The sequence below is a fragment of the Lissotriton vulgaris genome, chromosome 9 (genome assembly GCF_964263255.1).
Source record: "Lissotriton vulgaris chromosome 9, aLisVul1.2, whole genome shotgun sequence".
NCBI lineage: Eukaryota > Metazoa > Chordata > Amphibia > Caudata > Salamandridae > Lissotriton > Lissotriton vulgaris.
Genome location: NC_141697.1, coordinates 568,534,302 through 568,557,013, shown reverse-complemented (window position 1 = coordinate 568,557,013; position 22,712 = coordinate 568,534,302). Strand labels below are relative to the sequence as shown.

General features: G+C 44.0%; 1 protein-coding gene across 1 annotated transcript in view; it reads right to left on the bottom strand.

The window, feature by feature from the left end:
- Positions 1–4,698: 4,698 nt before the first annotated feature.
- Positions 4,699–22,712, bottom strand: part of WDR74 (WD repeat domain 74) — a 74,763-nt gene continuing 56,749 nt past the window's right edge. The window contains exons 6-11 of the mRNA XM_086938115.1: positions 18,554–18,655; positions 18,254–18,354; positions 17,254–17,309; positions 16,721–16,863; positions 16,244–16,300; positions 4,699–5,750 (exon numbers count right to left, since the gene is read on the bottom strand). Coding sequence (XP_086794241.1) covers positions 5,541–5,750; positions 16,244–16,300; positions 16,721–16,863; positions 17,254–17,309; positions 18,254–18,354; positions 18,554–18,655 — 669 coding nt within the window. The 3' untranslated portion in view covers positions 4,699–5,540. The remainder of the gene's footprint in view (positions 5,751–16,243; positions 16,301–16,720; positions 16,864–17,253; positions 17,310–18,253; positions 18,355–18,553; positions 18,656–22,712) is intronic.

Here is a 22,712-nt window from a genome sequence, read left to right as displayed (position 1 = left end):
AGAAAGTCGGCACGATCGGCGCGGCAGCGCTCACAGCGGTCATCCTCCGCCAGGCCAAATCGTCGTTTCCTCACCGGCGTGTAATACACCCGCTCTAGGAATTTATAATGGATGATCTTCAATCTGCTACTGGCAGAGATGCGGGAGGTGAGTGCACAGCAATAGTGCCATTGCTCATCCGATATATCAGTAGCAAGCTCAGTAGACCAGCGTAGCCGGGCATTGGATTCCGGCAACGGAGCAGCTCCCCTGAGCTGGCGGTAAAGGCCAGAGACTAGATGGGCTCCGTCCTGCGAGCACAATAAGAAATGTAGCGGAGGCAGAACCTGGGGCTCGTCGGGAAACTCGGGTAGGATGTCTCTCAACCTCGCACGCAGACGTATATAGTAAAAAAGTTCGAGAGGAGTGCGGTCATGCGTCGCAAAGAATAGATCCGCCGATTTAAAACAGCCGTTGGAGAACAAGTCCCCCCAGCAGGAAATATGAATCTTAGAACAGAGGTTGCGGAAACCTGGTTCCCACAAGAGGGTGAGATTAGGGTGATAAGTAAGCGGCGCCACGCATCTAAAGTACATGAAACCGATGTGTTCGGCGTAGTTATGGATGATTCAGGGCAGTGGAGCAAACCATTGAGTGGGAGAGGATGCGCAATCCAGTCCTCCACCGCTATGTGCGGTATGAAGGGGGTAGGAGCCATCCAGTTGTAGCCGAAGTGCGCCTGCGCGCACTGGTAGTAGGCCTCAAAATCAGGGACATCAAAACCACGCCCGTCGTAGGGGAGGGTGAGCGTGGACCATTTGAGCCGGGGGCTCCTGCCTCCCCAAAAGAGCCTGCGCAACTCCGCCTTTAGAGTGCATCTGCGGCCTTTTTAAAGGTGGTAGTATGTAGTCTGCCATCAGCCGAGATTAATCAGGAGGTTCAGGAATGGCAGCCCCTGTGCAGAGGCATTGGCTGTAAAATGTACGACAGGGTTCAGTGTATTGATCCATTCAATAAAAAAGGTACAGATTGGGTTGACCCCCTTTCCAAAGGATTAGAATGTTGTCAATATAATGACGCTAGCTGAGGATGTTCATATTGTAGGGGTTGGCAGGGCACAGAATGTCTTCCTTTTTGAAGTTGGACATATAAAGACAGGCAAGGCTTGGGACGAAGGTACTGCCCATTGAAGTCCCTTGGGTTTGAGTAAATAGTTTGTTGCCATATTAAAATACATTTTCAGTGAGAGCTACAGAAGTGCACTCCATAACAATTCTAATCAGAGTGGGAGAAGTCAATTCTGCAGATTGCATGATTCTTTCTATCACCTCTAATGTGGCTGCCTGGGAAATGTTGGTATAAAGTGCCTTCACATCCAGAGTGACCAAGAGGTCTACCTACTGTATGTCATTATTGGTCACCTCAATGAGATTCAATATATTCCTTGTATCCTGTACAAAGGAGTGTGTCTTTATGGCGAAAGGTTGAAGGAAATGGTTGCAATATCCCGGCGGTGGAAGGATCCCCTTAAGAATTTTGGGCAAATTATAAAAATAGGGGATGCTCAGATATTTATTCACAAGAAAGTCCACCTCATTCTTAGAGACCCACCCGGGACTTTCTGCTGAGGAAACCATAGAAACAACGTGAGAACTAAGGCCATTAGTGGGGTCTCCAGTTATCGGAGTATAATATTTTCGATCTGATTACTGGCAGAGGCATTCACTGTCAGTCAGGAGTGGACGTGATAACTGGCAGAGGCATTCACTGTCAGTCAGGAGTGGACGTGATCACAATGATTACGCCCCCCCCCCCCCCCCCCACGCCCTTATCTGCCTTTTTATCTCGATTTTCATGTAATTAGCCAGAGATTGTACAGCCTCAAGTTCCATGTTGCACATATTGTGAAAGCTGTTGGTTTTGTAACTTCTTCCAACCTCTTTTAATATTGCCTGCTCAAATGTCAGGAGTTCATTTGGGATCCTGTTCGAGGTAGTCGTGAATGTAGAGGGTTTATTCAGTCTTCTATGCGTTATTTCCTGATAGGGTTTGTCTGCAAAGAATGTTTTTCACAGTATCTTGGCAACTCACAATTGGTATGAAATATGTCAGTTTTAGGCGTGAGTACAAAACCTAAGCCGTTCTGCAGGGCCTTTTTCTCTGTATCAGTTAGATCTCTCATGGAGAGATTAACTATGAGTTTTCCTTCCCCACATGGTTCCCGAGTTGCATTGGTGGGGCGGGTGTTCTTGCCACTGTACTGGTTTCTATTGTTGGCCCCCTCTCTGTCTAAAAAAGCAGTGTTGTAGGGGCACACTGGTGGCCTTGGAAGAAGCCATACCGTAACCGAACATGGCCGGTGGAGGACCCCTTCTTCCCTCATTACTCCCCCAGCTATCTGAGTTTGTGTTGCTACTGTAAGAGGAATTCCTCTTCGTAAATCACCGACTGTCGTCCGAGGATACTTCATCTGCTCTAGGTTGGAAATCCTCTTTTAAGAAGGGGAAGATCTTCTCTTTACAAAACTTCTTTATGTCTTTTTGAAGTTTTGTAATTTTCAATATTAGATAATCCTTATGTTTGTTGACTTCACTATTTAACTCAGCAAATTTGCTTTTGTAAGCGGAGATTAAAATGTTAGCTTTTAAAGCACCTTCCGCTATAGTATTTAGGCATATCTGCTGCACGGCAAGACTAGAAACAAAGAAAACATATGGCACCTGGTGTTTTCCATCCATGCACCCAGGATCCGAAACAACATCCCAGTATCCATAAGGTCCACCCCAATTTAGGAAAGAAATCTCTTTAAAGAACAATATATATATATATATATATATATATATATATATATATATATATATATATATATATATATATATATATATATCAAACAAAAGAGGCGGCACAACCAGGATACTTTTAAGTCTGTTTATTAGACTTCACCCCACCAACGCGTTTGATATATATATATCATGTGATCAAGGCTTTTGGTAGCCGAAAAGCATCATGGCAGACTGGTGTTGGGCAAAATAAACACCTAAAAAACAGGTCTCGTCTCTTCCTCAATGTTCGGCTGGGCATGCTGAGTTAAAGGACGAAAACATACCATACATATATATATGTATAACAGTAACAATCAACTAACCAGCTACCTTGCCTATCGCTTATTGACTTATGCTTAATCTGACCCTGGACAGCGCTCCCCTGCCTTTCTGGCTAGGTTCACACCATACAAATACCATACACATACAAACATACGGTTTTAGACCATAAAAGGTCTACATATGAGGTACTTCATTACCTCCTTATGAAACTTAAATCAAAGGGTTGTCATTTACACGAAAACTATGTGCATGAAAAAATGCTCGAGTAGGTATGAATGAATTTAGAACGTGTTCTTATTGGAGGTTTAATGTACGAATTTGAACTTTTTTTATGACAATTTTACAATTAATAATTAGCTGACAGTTGTGTGCAGGACACCTCTGAAATGTGTTTGGTAGTTTTGTCACAGTAATAAGGAACACAGCCTTTTAGACGTAAACAGGGAGTCAGTAATTAGGTATCTCCAGTTTCCATGGAGATTGATAGGTTGTTTAGGCACATTTGGGCTTTGTTGATTCGGATAGATTCACATGCTTTACACAATCCTGCAGTTTAGTTTCAAAACATAGAGTATGTCTTCCTCACTGAAAGGGAGGCAGTAGCACCAAATGGTCAAGAAACACAACAGAGCTCCGATTTGGGGCCTCTCCTGTTTACAGGCCCAACACAAAGGGAAATGAAACAGATGGCCACAGCAATAAATATATTTGAGGAAGCACATTCTAGGCATACTGAGCGGTGTTAAGCTGTCAGTGCACAATGTGAATGTGTATCCCTCCACTCTCCTAGATCATCTATTTATAGGGGGGTGTTTGGAGGAGGGGGTCGGGCGGGGTTGGGGGGAGATGCAAGATTATCACTTACACAAAAGGCGTCATGCAATCTGTCAGCAATCAAATATAACCCCAAACATGAACCAAACCATGAACATCACTTGCCACAACCCATAACATGCACAATGGGACATGTGAAAGCCCACGGTTATGGGAGACAAAGCAGACATACCACAATATCTCTGCACTATTGATTCAGCCACCAACAAAAGTCACTGTCTCCGATGTCTAAGTCTAGCGAGGGGACATCAGTTACCCTACACTAAGGTTGAAGGAACTTTTTACCTGAATATAACGTGTCTGCTGAAAAGAGATAAAAAACTGAAAGTGGAGAATCACCAGTGGGCCCACAAATTCCAAGTCCACTGAAGGAAAAACACAGACCAAGCATGACATACACAGCACAGCAGAACTTTCCTCTGTACAAGGGTTATAAAATATACATTTCTCTTTCTACACTGGTGTCTGAAACGTATGCGGTTCCAGGCGAGTAGCTGGCTTCTCAAGGAATCTAGGAAGAGAATAGATGTGTATTCACCTGGGGTTTGGTGAACTTGGATTGAGAGAAGACAACGCCAACAGAGGACTACTAAGTACTACTGTTGCTTTACAAGAATGACAGGTAAAGATAGACAACTAAATATAATTTGGGGGTGATTCAGCCTATGTCTGCAGTAAATAAAACAAATCCGTTTTTCTGTACCCTTTCATGCTGTCATTAACCACTACCTGTTGCAATGCCATAGCCTAAAGGAGACTGAATTCAAAGGTTTTCATCATGTTTTTTTGGGAGAAATATCAAGTTTTTATTTCATTTGTCAATTTTGGCAAATTTGATCAGATTTCCTGAAAGATGATATGCACAAAAATACATTAAAAAAAGTATACAAGGAATAACTCTGGAGCAGAGCCAGACTCAGAGCTGCCCTGTGGTTTTGAGAGGGTTCTTTAAGTTAATGTTGCTGAAAGCGCTCATGAGACAGGCGCGGGTAGAGTTGCATTTAAATGATATGAATAATAATCCACCAACTGTCTAATCAGGCAAAGAGGTGTCTATAACACAAAAGCAAACATAAGAATTTCTATTTCCCCATGTTTACCAAGACAGCCAAACTATCTGCAAACCCTCCTTATCTTTCCTTAGCACCGTCCTTTCCTGAAAGGGCTGTGATAGTGAAGTTAATCTGTTGAGCCGATGCTCAGTTCCAGCTGTTATTGAGGAGACAGCGATTTCCTTGCTTCCAGTGATGGTAACTAAGACGGAGGGGCAACCATTCTGAAAAGTGGCACAAGAAGTGGTTTTGCTTCTGCTCACTAAGGGTATTATTGTGGGGTAAAGCAGAGCGCCGCTGCTCTGTAGAAGTTGCCTCTGGGAACGACCAATAATAGGAGCCCTTGTTTTGTGGTGAAGCACATCAGTGCTCAATGACAGTAGAGGCTGTTTGCATCAGGTGAAGCAGCAGCAGCCCTGTACGGTTAGGAACTGATGGTGTTGTGGGAAGCTTCTGTGTTCCTTCTTGGCAGCAGCTGATAATGCTAGGTGGTGCCGCGGTGTGCTCACTCAGCAGACTGCATGACAATTTATTCCTAGCTCAGTCCTATGTGCAATGTGGCCGATGAAGATCACAATGTCCTCTTTGTTTTCTTGCCTCTCCTGGTGCCTTGAACCTTTGGTCTCTTCTGTGCCTTTGCAGTCTTTTCATCCTCTACAGGTGTCATCTTAGCCTTTTGTGCATTTGTTACTTCTGTCACAGTCTCCATCAAAGTCCAAACCTCATCATCCTCCTCCTTCACCTCGTCCTGAGCTGCACCGGATAGTAGAATCTCCTCCTCCTGTGGAGAGAGTAGAAAACAGATTAGACAAGTTAACAGACCTCAAATCTGGTAGCCCTGAATGACACCCTCAGCACTTCATGAGCAAAGACTGAGGTCACAGTAGCCCCTCTGATCCTTCCAGATTATCAATGCCATGTACTCTAAAGCAGGCATTCCCAGTCTCATTTATGAGAGTCTGCGGATAGGGACCCTGATATGGATACAAGTTTCAGCCATAAGACAGGAGTTTTCAAAGCAACTAAGCCCCACTTGGCAAATAGGCCGGACACTGGTCTCACCATTATCCAGCACCAATAGCCAATTTATTGATCCAAGAACAATTAAAGGCTGAGTACATTAGCGGAAATTAGAATAGTTGACATGCAGAGACTGGGATCATGGACAGAAGGGGGTGCATGGGCAGGCACACACACATACATACATACATACATACATAAATGCCTTGAAGATCTCTTCCTGCATCTCCCATCAAAATAACCCAAATCATGCTTCTGTATCAGATGCTTGCATTGAGAGAAGACATTGACAGTGTTATCCAGAAGAAAAGGTTTACTGTGTCTGTGTAGGGAACAGTGCCCCTCGGGTAAAGGAATGGTTTGAAGGTGTTGAACCAGCTTTCCCTGGCCTGCATTACATAAACTCCAGACCAGTCTGGTATGAATTTCCTAGTGACAAGGAAAGGAAAATATAGAGGGGGTTGCCACTATTAGGCACCAGGCACAGGGAAATAATTCATTGTTGTCATCTTGCCATAGTGCATCACAGTGAACTCCATTCTCGTTGACAAACAGGTAAGCATTATCAACACCAGTGCACGCACTGACAACCACACCAACCAATATCTTGCCTTTAGCTTAATAACACATCCCCATAAACCACCAATAAAGTTCTTACTATTTCAGCCTAAAACGTCAGAAAATTGCACAATTCTTCAAATTACACAAGTGGGAGTAAGGGCTTTGAAATAAGATCACTTAAAAACACCTAACCATAAACATTTTCCATTCAAGCAAGAACATATACACAGGGATGGAGGCCATGCAGATAAATATTCGCTTCCAAAACCCACTTGCACCATAGGATCACACAGCAGTGTTAATCTAGACTAGCCGTTGCATCAATGGCACAATGACCACCGAAAACAATATCACCCAATTCGAAACTAATCCGATTTTCAAAACTAGACACAGGTCAAGAGCAAAGGGTCAGAGAAAGAAATCATAAATTGCAGATATGTAAAATTAAAATAAGAAGACACTTGAAAATGATGTGAAAAGGTGCTTAGGGCGCACACCATGAAGCAAAACAGCTTCCTGTGATGACTTGCCTTTCTAGATATTCTGGTTCCATGTTGGAACCTAGTGTTTAGAACCATATGTCACCAAGGTTCCCATGACTGGTAATTCCAGGATTGTCAGTTGTTAGCTGACTGTTGGCTGGGGCTGAATAAACTATACTTGCTTATCTAAATTACTTGGACTCTCTCAACTTTATTACACTGGCGACGAGGGTGGGAAGGCCTACGTGTGCAAGTCAGCCTCAACAACAGGTGTAAACTGAAAAGAAGAGGAAAACACTCACTTGGCTGTTGTGTGGTAGAAGGAAAGCGGAGTGGCATCCTCAGAGGAAGATTACAGCAAAACGAAGATTGCGCTGTAAATGTGGAAGAGATAGACGAAAACGCAGCGAAAATCGGCAAAGGTAGACTCTTTTCTTTGATTTAATAAGGAAAAGGAGAAAAAACGGAGTCTGAGAGTGACGTCGATTTTTGTGGGTAAATTCCCATAGAAAAAAGACCGTTTGTTGGAGGAAAGTGGCAGACATCTTTGAATGCATTCAAATTCTTAAGAATGCCTTTTGGGCTGGTTTCAGCAGCCTCGGTATTCCAGAGAATTATGGAAGATCTGTTCAAAGGAATACCGGGGGTAAGGTGTTATCAGGATGATGTTCTCATTTCTGGTAAGAACGAGCAGGAACATGATGAGAGGGTTTGCCTTGTGTTGAAGAAAATGTTGGAAGTTGGTTTAACTCTGCGTCAAAGCAAGTGCAAGTTTGGTGTCAATGAGCTAGATTATTTGGGCCACCACATCTCAAGGAAGGGCATTTCTCCAAAAAAGGATCTTGTAGAAACAATTGAGAAGTTGAAGGAACCGTGCTCAAAAGAAGAAGTTTCATCGTTTTTGGGCATGGCGGAATTTTACAATAAGTTTGTCAGAAATTTTGCAGGTAAGACTGTTAATCTGAGGAAAATCATGTGCAAGAATGCTGTGTTTAATTGGACTGAAGAGTGTAGCAGGGAGTTTGATCAGGTGAAGATGGATCTGAGGAATGCACCAAATTTGCAGGCGTTTGTTCCTGGGGATCCGACGTTTATTGTAACGGATGCTAGCAGCAAGGGTCTGGGTGCTTTGTTGTTACAGGTGAGGAAGGACAAGGAGGTCCTGATAGCTTGTGCTTCGAGGTGTTTGAAGGGGGCGGAGTTGAATTACTCTGTCATAGAGAAAGAGGCACTAGATATATATTGGGCTGTGAATAAATTCAGGAAGTTTGTGTGGGGTTCCTCCTTCACCGTCAGGTCTGATCACAAACCACTAAAGGAGGTCTTCGAAAAAAAGGGGTTAGACTCCATCTCAGCAAGAATTAGGCGATGGGTAATTTCGTTGCAGGAGTTTGTGTTCAAGTTTGAGTACATACCAGGTAAAACTAATGTCTCGGCAGATTGTCTGTCAAGGTTGGTGGATGTGGTAGGGAATGGTGAGGAAGCCTTGGCTGACGATTTTGAGGGTGATTTAAAGGTGTGTGACGTTACCTTGGGGGCGGTTAAAGAAGATGATTGGAGAGAAGAGCTGGGCAAGGATGAGGAGTTGAAGGAGGTCATTAAATTGCTGGAAGGTGGTAGGTCTCGTTCTTTAAAGAAACCTTGGTCTTTGATTGCCGATGAGTTGGCAGTGGTGGATGGCTTACTCATGAGAGGGACTAGGTTAGTTCCACCAGTTAATCTCAGAAGTATTCTGGTTGACATGTCTCATGAGGGACACTTGGGTATTTCAAAGACGGAAGAACGCATTAGAATGGACTTCTGGTGGCCTGGTATCGATTTGTTGGTGGAGCGCACTGTAAGAGATTACTCTTCTTGTCAGGCAAGTGATAAAGTCTTGAGGACGAGGTCTTCTCCTATGGTTTGCAGAAGGTTGCCTAGGTCCCCTTGGGATGAAATTGCCGTGGATATTGTGGGGCCTTTACATGGTGAGCACCAAACTCCATTTATGTTGGTTCTATTGGATTTGTATTCTAGATGGGTTGAGGTTAGTTTGGTAAGGGAGATTACAAGTGAGTCTGTTATTTCTTTTTTGGAGTCTGTCTTTAAACGTGAGAGTTTTCCCAACTCCATTCTTTCTGACAACGGACCACAATTTTGTTCAGGGAAAGTTGAGGAGTACCTCAGTAAGTGTGGCATTGTTCACAAGAGAATTTCTTTGTATCACCCTGAGGCAAATGGTGCTTTGGAGAGACTCAACAAAACTTTGAAGGAAAGCATTCAATTGGCAAGGGTCAACAATTTGGACTGGAGAAAGGAGTTACAGAATAGAATTTCAGCATATCGATTCGCTCCTCACTCAACTACAGGAAAAACTCCGTTTGAACTTTTCAAGGGTAGAGCACCTAACACTTGCTTATGTCCTGCCTGGATGATTGCAGACAAAGGTGTAAAAAATAATGAGTTGGGGGCATGGAGAGAAAGGGAATTGGAACTACAGAGGAAAAGGAAAATATATGTGGATAGAAGAAATTCAGCTAAGGGTTCTAAGTTTGTGGTGGGGGAGATAGTGAAGATCAGGGCTCCTGTTGGCTGTCAAAACTGGTCGAAGTTTTCTGTTCCTAGAACCATTGTGAAAATTTTCAAAAATGCTGTAAAGACGGAGGATGGTCGTATCTGGAACAATAGTCGTGTTTCTCATTTTGGGGGTAAAGGGAAATATGATGATGTTGTTGCTGTTCCTGATCTGCACGCTAATTATCCTCGCAAGAGTGTGAGAGTATGCAGGCCTCCTGTTCACTTGCGAGATTATGTCTAGGTAGTTTCTTCTTTATTTCTTTATCCTTCTGTTGCCTTCTTCATTGCTGGATGTGTAAACCTGTTTAATGTTTAAGAGGGAGAAGTGTGATGACTTGCCTTTCTAGATATTCTGGTTCCATGTTGGAACCTAGTGTTTAGAACCATATGTCACCAAGGTTCCCATGACTGGTAATTCCAGGATTGTCAGTTGTTAGCTGACTGTTGGCTGGGGCTGAATAAACTATACTTGCTTATCTAAACTACTTGGACTCTCTCAACTTTATTACTTCATTACACTTCCTAATGACAAATTCTTAAGCGGAATAAAGAAGCAGCTGAGGTGACAAAGATGGAATAGAAATGTCAAAAAGAACAACTTACTTACCTTCAGTAATTCTCTTTCTGGCGGATACTCTAACTTCATATTCTTCACCTTAAGAAAAGCCCCAGGAACCAGATTGAATAAAATCGCCATACGGATGTTAAATATTTTATCCTTTTGCACCCAGAGACGAGAAGCGTAAAACAAATTGACAGTGTGCTGAGTTTCTAACTTAGGATCTTTTTAGATGTTAAACATGCCACTTCCAATAATGGGAAGGCAGTGAGGAATCTGTGGTTAATTAAAGTATCCACCAGAAAGAGCATTACTGAAGGTTAAGTAACTTGTTCACCTGATGGATACTTATAATCACTGATATCGGTGTTTAGAAAAGATACTTCATAGTATTTCTTAAAGGAGCAGTGTATGGGAAGTAGGCTTAAGTAAAAAGACTTGTAGAATCGAGCAGGTGAAGTGTCCTTCCAACTGGGCCCGACTGTCAAGACGCTAGTACTTTGTGAACGTATGCACCAACGCCCATACTGAAGCCTGACAGATGTTTAGAATAAGCACCCCTCGCATCAATGCCACTGTAGCTGCCTTGGCCCTGGAAGAATGAGCCTGCTGTTTCTTGGCCAGTGCGTAGCAGATTTTGAAGCAGAGGACTAGCGACCTTGACAGAGTCCTCATCTGCATCCCAGAAAGCTGATCATCCAAAAAATGGTCCTTTGTGTGATCAATGTTAAAGCTTTGTGCTCTCTTAGGGTCAAGACAATGGAGCTTCTCATCGTGACTCAAGGAGTGAGGCGAGGAAAAGAAAACTGGCAGAGTGATCAATTGGTTGTCATGGAAAGGAGTTAGAACCTTTCGCAAGAAGGCTGCTCAGGTCCTCAGCAACAATTTGTCTGGAAAAAAAAGGGGTATACGGTGGTTGCACTGAAAGCATCTGCAGTTGACATAACTGCAAAAAAGGAGACAGTTTTTAGTGTTAAGAGCCTTTGAGACCAGCTGTGCAAAGGCTTGAAGGGTATCCACATGAAAATGTCAAACCCAAGATCAGGTTCAATTGAAGCACAGTAAATGGTTTGGGAGAAACATAACAGTCAAACCGGTTATTAACCGCATCACAAGAGGTGAAGTAACCAAAGACAGTTGGACAGGCGAACAGAGACAAACAAATTACCTGTCAAATTGCCCACCGCAAGGTATTACTGGGCTGATGATAGAACTAACTAAAATGAATTTTGCTTTAAGTAGTTGTGCTTTAGGCAACAAGTTAGGCCCAGCATAGGTCAACTTTGTGGAAGAGTGTCGATCTGTAAGGATGTCATCAACCACCTCGGTTGGCAAGCAAACATATTTAGCTGTCGCTGCTCAGTCTCCACACATGGAGGGGTAGGCTGAGGAGGCTCAGGTACAGGTCCATGTATTTTTGAGCAGATAGGAGATCCAACAGAACAAGAAGCCTCATCGGAGGACAAACGCTTAAGTTCATGAGAGCTCTGGGTACCACACTCTTCTGGCCCAGTGTAGGGTAATGAGAATGACATGCCCGGTCTATCTTGATCTTATTCAGAACTTGAGAAAGGAGTGGGGTTGTAGGACATTACCACGCATTCCTTCACCAAGTAGGTTTTTACAACCATAATTTACAACGCATACCACTGCCACGCTTAGTAAGTGTAAAATACAGTCACAGTCTAACACTGCCACCTACTAAAATTATACATTAATTCTTAATTATATATATATATATATATATATATATATATATATATATATATATATATATATATATATATATATAACCTCCTTCCAAGAAAAGAGACAGAGACCCAGGAGGAAACGGTGGGAAGCATTCATTTATTTGCACATATGCGAATGCATTTCGGCAGTCTTCTGCCTTCTTTAGCGCCCAAAGCGTCCTGTGGTTGGAATCTCATGCTGCAGGTGAGTCCCTCATTTTGGACGCTTGCTGAGGCAAGCCAGCTCCACCCCCTGCAGTAAACTCCACGCATCTGTGTGTAGTCCCGAATGTGGCGCAGGACTACATATCCCAGAATACAGCATAATGAGGCCTGGGAACTAGCCTAATAATAACCTCTAATCAACAACTCTGCCCATGTGAATTAACATGTAGCAAAATGTACTAATGACAGCACAAATGTTTAATCACACCAGTCTTTCTTTTCTTGTTTGTAATTTTAATATAATTTTGTTCCAAACAACATATCCCATAATGCCACCTAAGGCTAATATGGGCTAGTATTTAAGTGGAAATGGTAGAAGGACTAACTGACCGTGACCAAAGCCATGTGTGGCTGAAACGCGTTGGTGGGGAGAAGCGCTGATTAAAAGGCTTCAATAAGGAATCCGGTTGTGCCGCCTCTTTTGTGACAAACAAGTAATCTTTGGGTCAGGATCCGACCCCTGGGCTGAGCACACACTGTGGAGCGCACTCGATATCTGCTCGATCACATTGTGGATATGTGGATATATATATATATATATATATATATATATATATATATATAATTATTTTTTTTACAAATTACATTTATGTCCTTAACAGGTTTGCTAATATTTTAACATTTTATATTGGGAGGGACTCCATTCCCCTTTTGTAGTTACCCTTAAAAATATGTAAACTACCTACTACATACTCGTCAATAAAAACATGGATCCGTTGTAAAGTCTTGCATGATAAAAGTAATTGCAATGTAAAAAGTGTGTTGTAATTACTTTTCGTTGGAAGAACTTTGTGGTAAAAGCTGTTCCCCAGGAGTGGTAGTGGTATGAATGTGCATGCGACTACTTCCGTCAATTTCAGACAGAAAGAATCTCCTAACTTGTTCTCTGGAGGAAATCACAGAGCGCGGAATTGCAGACACACTGTGCTTTCTCGATGGTGGCAAACCGATTAAGCCAGGAAGTACCCATTTGCTTGAAGATGTCCTGTGCTCCCTCTAGGTAAATAAAATACCCCACACATGGCCTGCAAGATGATGTCTGCTCAGTTTGTCTGGTCTGATATTTAGAGACTCTGCCAGGTGGTTTGAACCAGGAAGACGTTCTGCTGCTCCAGAAACTGGATCCTGTCAGCTGAGTTGTAGCACCTCATGTGACAGGATCTGGGACCCCACTCCAAACTGTTTGTTGCAGTACCATAAGGCGGTCGTATTGTCCATGAGGATCTATACCACCCTCCCTTTTGTGGATGTCGGAAAGGCTTTGAGGGTGGGATATATAAATTGCAACTCTAGAAGACTGAAATGTCATTGCTCTGCTGGAGACCAGAAGTATCTGGTCTCCACCTCTCTCAGGTGCCCCTCCCCAATGTAGCAGCGACACATCTGTCACCACTGTGAAGTCTGGGTGGGTGAGCAAGAGTAACCAAGTGAGGTCAGTGTTTACCAGCTGCCACTGCAAATCCTGCGTTGTCTTCCTCGAAGTCTGGATGGAGTCAGAGAGACATCCCTGATAGTGGGTCCACTGGAATCTGAGATTTCATTGCAGTGCCGGCATGTCCCACCTGGCATTCAGGATAAGGAGGATGTATGCAGACAGGAAAGCACAAATCCTCATATTTTTAATGTACTAGACACGTTTTGGAAGAGGAAAGGCCGTAAACTTAAACTTGAGAGGGCATACTAAAGTAGGTACGAAGCCACTGTAGAAGGGAGGACGTACTGGAGGACGCCTGTCCCTGCAGGTTGAAGTGATTTCTGGTGATGCTAAGGCTGTGACCTCGAAACAACTGTGCTTGCTGCTGTTATGTAAGTGGAGCAGGCTGCTACTGGCTGCAAGCTACCTCCCTGGAAAAGCCTGTGAATTTTCCGTATTGGTGAGGAAATTGTTTAGCTGGCATCAATAGCTGAACGATTGTGCTTTGGTGCATCTGTCCCTGAAAAATTCTAGCGTGGAGTCACCCTTTTCTCTACCTGGCTTGGAGCCACCAAAGGACATGTTCATTAAGGACGCATGCACGCCTTCAGAAAACCCAGCGGATCTCATCCAGGCATGCCTTCTGAGCACAACACTAATGCCAATAACTTTGCTGATGCAATCCATAATGTCTAGACCATCTCATAGCATATACTTGGCTCCTTCCTGGCCGTCATGTATCGTCTGCTCAACAGAGGTCGTCATGAAGTCCTACTGGACAGCTGACAAGATATCACTGGCCATGTCCCATAGTGCATGGATCTACCCCTCTACTGCAAGGCAAACTCTGTTAATAGATCTGAGGGCCAAACTGACTGAAGAAAACATTCTCTTTCCGAAAGCATAATTTACACTCGGTATCCAGGGAATTTGTAGGTAAGGAATTTAGATTAACCTTGCCTATTGAGGCGTGAACAATCATCCTCTACGATTTAGTTTGCTTGGTGAGGAAATCCACGTCACCGGAAGCCGGTCTAGGTTACCCAACAACAGGGATTGCCTGTCAGGCATGAGCGTACTTTAGACCATGCAACCAGAAGGGCATCAGTGAGGGCTGCATTACATGGCAGTAAGGGCTCAGAGGAAGATGGCCCTGGTTTAAGAATCTCAGTCTACACATTTGATGTCATCTATATATTGGACAACGGCAGTTCTGGTGCCTTAGGTGCTCTCCCTCTGCAAAGGAAGTTTTTCCATCCGTGGTTAAGGTGACAACCCTAGATCTGTTTCAGGACAGGAGTGAAGCCCCCTAGCATTTTGTCATGAAAGGTGTGTGTGTGTATTGGGGGAGGTTTCTGCTCCTTTCTTCATCATCCATGTTTGAGATACATAGGATGTTCCTAAATCTGAGCAAAAAATAGCATGTGTTATCTGCTGGTACCAATGGTGGCTCACAAGAACTGGATTTAAATCTGGATGAATTATTTCCATTTGTGCTTTTGTAATTTTACAGCGTAACAGACATGGATCTTATTTGTTAATTTTCTACTTTGGTTTAGACTTAAAGAAAGACTGACTGGGAAGTGAACTTCTCATGGGAGCTCCTTTGTGACCGAGACTTCGAGATACCTGCCAACCTTCAATTTGAATAAGAACTATGAAAAATACAGATGCAGCCGAGGCAGAACACTCAAAGAGTTCTCAAAACCCCCAAAAGAACAGCCTGTAACACAAAGTGCAATTATAAATTACTGACACAGCGTAGAGTCTTTCAAGAGGAGGTATGGTTGTGTGTGAATTTGCTGATTACTGTAAGAGAACCAAAAAGACTGTGCATTGTTAAGAGACTGCCAGGGGAGAACAAGCATTGGCAAAGCCAATGGGTGTCTCCTTTGAGACCTACTGGCTTTGCCAATACATCTGTTCACGCTGTAACTGATCAGCAAAAATACAGATGCTGTACGACATGAGCATAAAAGGGAAAAAGGGTTGCAGGCAGCTGTGTCATTGTGTAGGCAAGTGCATGCATCATGATGTCTGCAGATAATGTGGGTTATTTTTTTTTTTGTAAACCGATCTGAAATGGATAGGCAAATAGAAAAAATAAACATTCAAGTAAAGTAGCTCAAAAGCATTCATATTTATATAACCGAAAGGCTGGAAGTAATTTGCTGCTTGGCCCACAAAAACAAGGAAGGTGGGTGGATATGAACACAAGGGAGGCAGCATCAGGGAGATTGGAGAAGGAAGAGAAGAATACAGGTGTGAGAGCAACGAGGGGCCCAGTGGAGCAGAGAGAAACACACGAGGGAAATCGCTGGAAAACACATGCACTCTTTTCAGGTGCTTAAGCAAAAAGACAAAAAGTTGTTCCCCAAAAGGAGCAGTAGAAAGAAAGGTAAAGACATGATGCTCCAGGTTAGCAGTGAACACATGAACGACAAGGCAAGCCACTGAATAAGAAACAAGCAAACTAGAGTGACAATAAACTCAACCAATGATAAGCAATGGTTGAGCTACATGTTCATTAAGTTCTTGGTAAGCTGAAAATAGGTATTTTGCAACCAGAGAGCTTGCATTGTCTGGTCGGTTCAACCAAAAACAAAGTAGAAAAAAAGACAACACAATAGTATTGCAACCAACATCAAAGGAAGACTCTCTAAAACTCCTCCTGCTACCTCGCAGAGACTCCCTACTGACAGCTTGAAGTGTAGAGTAAACACTCACCTCCCACTTTTCCCGTCGGGTCATGAGAAGGCAATTGAGGCGAGATTTCAGATAGACCTGAGAGAGACAAGAGAGGTAAAGATCAGGGGCCATGCAGTGGTGGAAAAAAATCACAGAGGTTTATATAGGAGCACTGAATGTGGTGGACAAACAGGTGTGTTGCCTATGGGAGACCGTGTAAGTGTATAACCCGTGGGGGGCACAATAGGAGCTCTGGAAGGGGCTTGTGGAAGCGCTTTTTTTAGGTGCACTGGTGGGTGCGACAGGGTAAAGCAGGTCAAGAGAGCAGGGTATACTGTAGGGCTGATTGCTGTGGAGGGTTGTGTAGGAAGGCTGGTGGTGGAGTATAGCGTGGGAGAGCTGGATGTGCGGGTGATGTAGGAGGGAGGGCTGTGGATACAGTGTGGGAGTGACAGCTGTGGCCTTTGTAGAGGGTAAGCCCCTGCTGTCATGAAGTGTTGCCCACCTCCCCCTCACCTTGTACAGCAGCTTTTTTTCCTCAATGCTGTGCACCCGCAGGAATCGGTCAAGGCCGCAGGAAGCCACCAGTGGCAACGTGGGGTGACACTGTATGCTGCGAATGCTGCCCGCAAGGCCCTTCAGTGTCTTCAGCAAACGACCTGTGGAAGAGGGAGTAGTAAAGAGATGAGAGGGACAGGAATCTTTCCCATGAAATGTTAGTAAGTCGAAGGCCACGGTGTACTGAGCTGGGGGATGACAAACCACTCCACAACCCTCTAAACCCCTCCTTACCCTATACTTAGCAAGAACAAGTTCCTACCTTCCCTGGACCTCAACCCGTTCCATAGCCAATGCTTGCTTACAATAGGCATGTTTTCACACCTTGGTTTTCATTTTCTTTAAAACGATTACCTTCATTTGCATACACACAAAAGTCACATCTTCCCTCAAAAAAGAGAACCCCAGTTTAATTCTCATTGCAAGCACAGTCAAACATGCTCGGAGCAATGTAACGCATAGAAAGTTCAAACATTAACCTTCAAGCTCACCTTGTCGCAGGTCGATGACAGCCATATTTCCATGTGTGTTTCCTACCACAACTGCACTGAAAATAGACAGGATGGTACACAACATTAAACAATGCAAACAGTGCAAACCACCAACCAATTTTTGGCAAACAAAAAAACGAAAAGAAACACAAGAATCATTATCGCCAGAAAGAGAATGCAACTGAATAACTGTGTCAAAAATCGAGTGCCAAAATGTTTTTAGGGGGCGGGGGGTGTCAAGAAAAGTACTTAACTTTGGAGAAAGGATGGGAAAAGGGGTCCAACTATATCCACTATACTGTCAAGGGTAAGGGACTGAAGGATGTGTAGAGCAAAGCCATTTACTGTAATAACTCTTGCATTTTTAGATGTAGGAATGGGATGCCCTATCATTGGGCGGTGTCAGTCAAGTAACCTGACACATTACGAAAGATAGGATTTATTAGTTCACAGAGCCCTATAACTGTAAACTAATGAAGCCGATACTAATACTTCGTTTGTTTTCTGCTCTTAAATATTAAATGTATTATATGAGCATAATATTGAAAATACAAAAGCTATTGAGGGGGCAACGGAGCTAAGAGGATGAAGTGGGATGTTGGCAGCTTAAAAAGGTCTGGCACAGTTGCAGAGAGTGCGAGCTAGTACAAACTGGAAAGGGTTCTAGTGCAGGTTTAAACGTCAAAGGTTCTCCTGCAGTATGATCAAAGGACCCAATAAATAGCAAGGATGATTTTCAAGATTAGGTAGAAAACAGCGACCTCTGAAGTAATCTGAAAATTTGCCCACGTATGGTAATAAACAATATTTGTTATTTTTGAAAAAAGTTGATGCCTACTTTATTAAGCCACAAGTGCAATGCCTCTGAACATAGCCCCAAATTGTAATCCTAGTTACTGATACCAGGACAAGCTCCAGAACTTTTTTCTTCAGGATAGGGATTCATATTGACAGCAGCATGGCCTGACCAATGACAGAGAGGGACCCTACAGCAACTCACCTGGCATCGGCAGTCAGTGACAGGGCCGTTAACGGATGCTCATCGAAGGAGGTCTCCAGCACAGGACGGCGCTTTGGGCAGCTGGGGTCATACAGCCGCACCTGTAAGAGTGTATGCATTAGGTGAACAGGGTAGGACTGCTTAATGAAGTATTTTTCAAAGTACTGGTGGATAGGACCCACAGCCAAGGCCATTGGCACCTTGAGGTCTCCCCTCGAACAGTGCATCACATTCCCCTCCTTTTCAAGTGTTCCTGCCAGATATGACTCACACACACAACCCTTCTCTCCACCTACTTACCTGGTGGTAACTGGTGCAGGTCACAATTTTCTCTGATCCCGGTAGGAACTGCATGTCTCGAACCCACACCGGAACCCGCAAATCTAGCCAGTCATTGCTCACCTGTGAATTGAAGGTAGAGGACTTAGAAAAGCTGTGAATTTGGTTAGGATATTATTTAGTATTCCTCCTCATACAACCATACTAATCACTGCTGTACCCCATTATGGATGGATGGGTCTCCTAGCTACAAATAACTACTGTTGCATCAAACCATTAATACGCGTTTAGTGCTGCGAACACATTCCAATACCATGTGGTCCACAATAATCTCCCGACCTGTGAGTAGAAAGTGGATGGGTTGAAGTTAGCAAATAAATAAATCAACACTTGGTAATGGAAAAAATATTAAATGCAAGATCTTTACGATGGAGTCACAGGAGTGGTTGGTTGTTCGAGTAGATTAATCTGGTCTCTTGAAGCGCTGAATAAAGCAGGTAGTGGTCGGACTGACCATCAACAAGCCTTGGTACCTGCAAGCACTTGGTTGAGGAAATCTTTATCCAGAGGACCAGAAGAACGTTGAAGGAAGTTGAGGGTCGCAACTTCAGTTCCCAGATGCCACCTTCCCAAGGACTTTGAGAGTCCACAGTGGGTGGCTCGGGTGCAAGACTTCAAGGTAATGGATTTTGCAGTTGTGCCTGCAGACGACTAGTTCCTCTAGCCAAGGGGGATTCTAGTGAAGTTTGGAGTTTGTAGAGGGGTTCACCTTCCTTTTGGAACCAGTCTCTTGCCTTGGTCGAGTTGAAATCCATGGAATGCAGGGTGGCTGTCACAGTTGCACAGCTTAGTGCCCATCTACGTGGAATCCTTCCTTTCTCCCTAGAGGGGTGGTCAGCCTTATAGAGGTGGATAGCTCCTGAATAGCTAATTTCCGGTCTGCCCACGAAAAAACAGTGCCAGGTGGAGGCTTTGTCCTATTTTGCCGGACAATTCCTTTGTCTAGGGGCGACAGTGAAGCCTTTGAGGCTCACTGCCAAACCGGTGTAATTCACTAGCCATCTTGTGTGAGAGGAGATGTCACCTCCTGCTCACAAAGGTCCTTTGTCTCTGACCTCTGAGAATAGCACACACTCCCCAGCATGAGTTTAGACTTGTGTCTTGGCGGCAAGGCTTTAACCCCTCCCATGCTCGTGATGGAACCGTTCCGTCACGAGCCTCGGGTGGGCTGTGCTGGTGACGGAACGGTTCCGTCACGGCCCGCTCGCCGCGAATTCCGCGCCTGCGCTGACGTTCTGAATTGCGGGCGGTGCCGTGACGGAACCGTTCCGTCACAAGCACAGCTCACCTGCGTGCCGTGACGGAGCGGTTCCGTCACGAGCACGGGACCGCCGCGCGGCCCCGCCTCCCCCTTAGCACTGTGGCGGAATAGCCGCCGCAGTGAAGGGGTTAAAGAAACCTGCCAAAGGATGAGAACACTGGGTTAACTTGGTGGGCACTGTCTAAAGCGCCACACAGTTACATGCAGTTTAAACCTCAACATCGTGTCAGGAGTTAAAAAAAGCTTGGTGTATGACACCAAACACAAAAGAAATCGGCCAGGCCATCATGGAGCTGACATATAGGTAATGACTACATGCCAGGCCATGTTATATAATGGACTGCCTGTCCCTTGCGGTAGAATTAAGTTTAGAGTGTTAACACAGGGCAATATAAGCTTGCACATATATTCCTACACATATAATATAATGCAACCTACCACCTGGGCTATAGAAGGCCTGCCTTTGGGGTGACTGACATATTAAATGCAGTGAGGTGGCCCGCCAGACAAGGTGTGTGCAGCGAACTCAAGTAGGAAAGCTGCTCATGAAGGGCTGACATAGCAGACCTGCAGGCTTCGGTTTTACCCGGGTCACTCAGGGTGGCACAATAAGTGCTGCAGCCCATGTACCCCTTTTAAACCCCTGCCTTGGGCACCACTGGTACTGTATACTCAGGCCTTACAGGGGTGTAAAAGTACTTGCCAATTGGATGTACCAATCCACATTTACAGTATAAAGGAAAGAGCACTTGTGCTGGGCCAGGTTAACAGAACCCAGCACACTCTCAGATCAATTACCACAGCATCTAGCAGTTCAAAATGGGGGCACAAATTGGGGACCACCTGCAAGCAGCCCAGTTTACCACAGTCAGTATGAAGACGGTCTTGCAGGGGCAGACTAAAATATGCGTAGCATACAACCTCTCCTAAAACCTGGAACATAACTGGTGATGCTAGTCTCAGCTATTCTCACTCTGGTGTCTCTCTGTGAGCTAAGGAAATATTTGTGTGCATAGCTAAATGAAAAGAGGGCTCACTAAACAACAGGATCCAATGGGAGGATGGGATGGATCACTGCCAAGGAATTTTGTAAACGTGGTATTGCATTATGCATTTTAAAGCCTATTCTGCCAACTCTATACCAGCTTCAAAATACAACTTTAATCATGTGTTTGGTGCTTTAACAGAAGTCCTAACATAAAATAATCTATCGGAAGCCTCATGTTTTGAAAGTCAGAAGGCTTGTTTGGTTAAACTGTCCTATACTTCAAAATCTGGGAAACTACTCAAACATCACTTCTCTGCAGAAGATGTTGGAATAGTCTATTATACACTTTTACAAAGTCACATTCTGCTCCAATGGACAGCAGAACAGGTCTATGGTACCAGAGAAATCATACGTATCGGAAAAATATCACAGGGTAAATATTTCTAGCGAGCCAGGAAAAATATAAATCTACACTCTACTGCGAAATACATAATGGCTGACAAGGAGTAGTTTCTGTCCCGTAACTACAGTTCTGTAGTAGGGGTATCTCTGTTATAGTCATAATCTAGTGAATAATCTAGTGAATAGTCCCGCCCATGTGCGTGGACCCCGGCAATCAAAAATAATCTCTTAAATTGTCAAATCATGCAGAAACTGCAAACACACTTAAGAGAGAATTTAAAGACAAATAATGCAGCCTATATCCACAGGCTACACTGTCCAGTACTTCAACTAGAATTTCCAAAAAACAACACCACACACAACACAGCCTGCCCAATTTCTACCATAGAGAAACTTGCCTCTACCATTAAAATACTCTGGAATGATAGAGAGGAAGGCATCGACAGACAAGCCCCATAGGCTGCCATTATGTGGCTTAAATAGGATACTGTGCATTTAAGAGAACATTCCAGAACTTTCTCCCAGTATCCCAGAATGCACAGCAGGTCCCTTTTACTTTCAGTTCTTTTTGAAGGCGTAACACGCCAGACCTGTAGCATTCCTTACATGAATAATTATCTCCACCGGGGAGGAGGGCGGGCACTTATGACTATAACAGAGATACCCCTACTACAGAACTGGAGTTACAGGACAGAAACTACTCCTTCTGTAGTAGGGGATCTCTGTGTATAGTCATAATCTAGTGAATAGAATGGCAAGCCCATCCCCACACCAAAGCGGGGGTGGAGAAAAAGAAAATAACACCACTATTGTGCGAACAAATTCCCCAGCGAAGCCTGTCCAACCTGAGCATCTGCCCTGGCATCAGTGTCCAGACAGTAATGCTTAGCAAAGGTATGAACCGACTTCCAAGTGGCCGCCTTGCAGATCTCTGCAATCGGAACATTACGGAGCAAAGCTGTCGTGGCAGCTTTTCCCCTGGTGGAATGAGCCTTAGGTTTACCCCCTAAGGTCTTATTAGCTTTTTGGTAACACAACTGTATGCAGGACATAATCCACCTAGAGATGGACTGCTTAGAGGTAGCAAGACCTGTCCTGACCGATCCATAATTGACAAATAATTGGTCTGACCTACGAATATCTTTGGTTTTATCCTGATAAAATTTCAACACCCTCCTAACATCCAGGGAATGTAGAGACCTTTCCACTGGAGACGAAGGATTCTGAAAAAACGTAGGCAACGTTATGGTCTGGTTGACATGAAAATCAGAAATAACCTTGGGAAGAAATTTAGGGTGAGTACGCATAACAACCATAGCAGCATGAAATACAGTATAAGGTTCTTGGCAACACAACGTCTGAATTTCACTCACCCTGCGGGCCGATGTAATGGCCACGAGGAACGCCGCCTTCCAGGACAGGTGCTGCAACGAAGCCTTATGAATAGGTTCAAAAGGCTCCTTCATCAA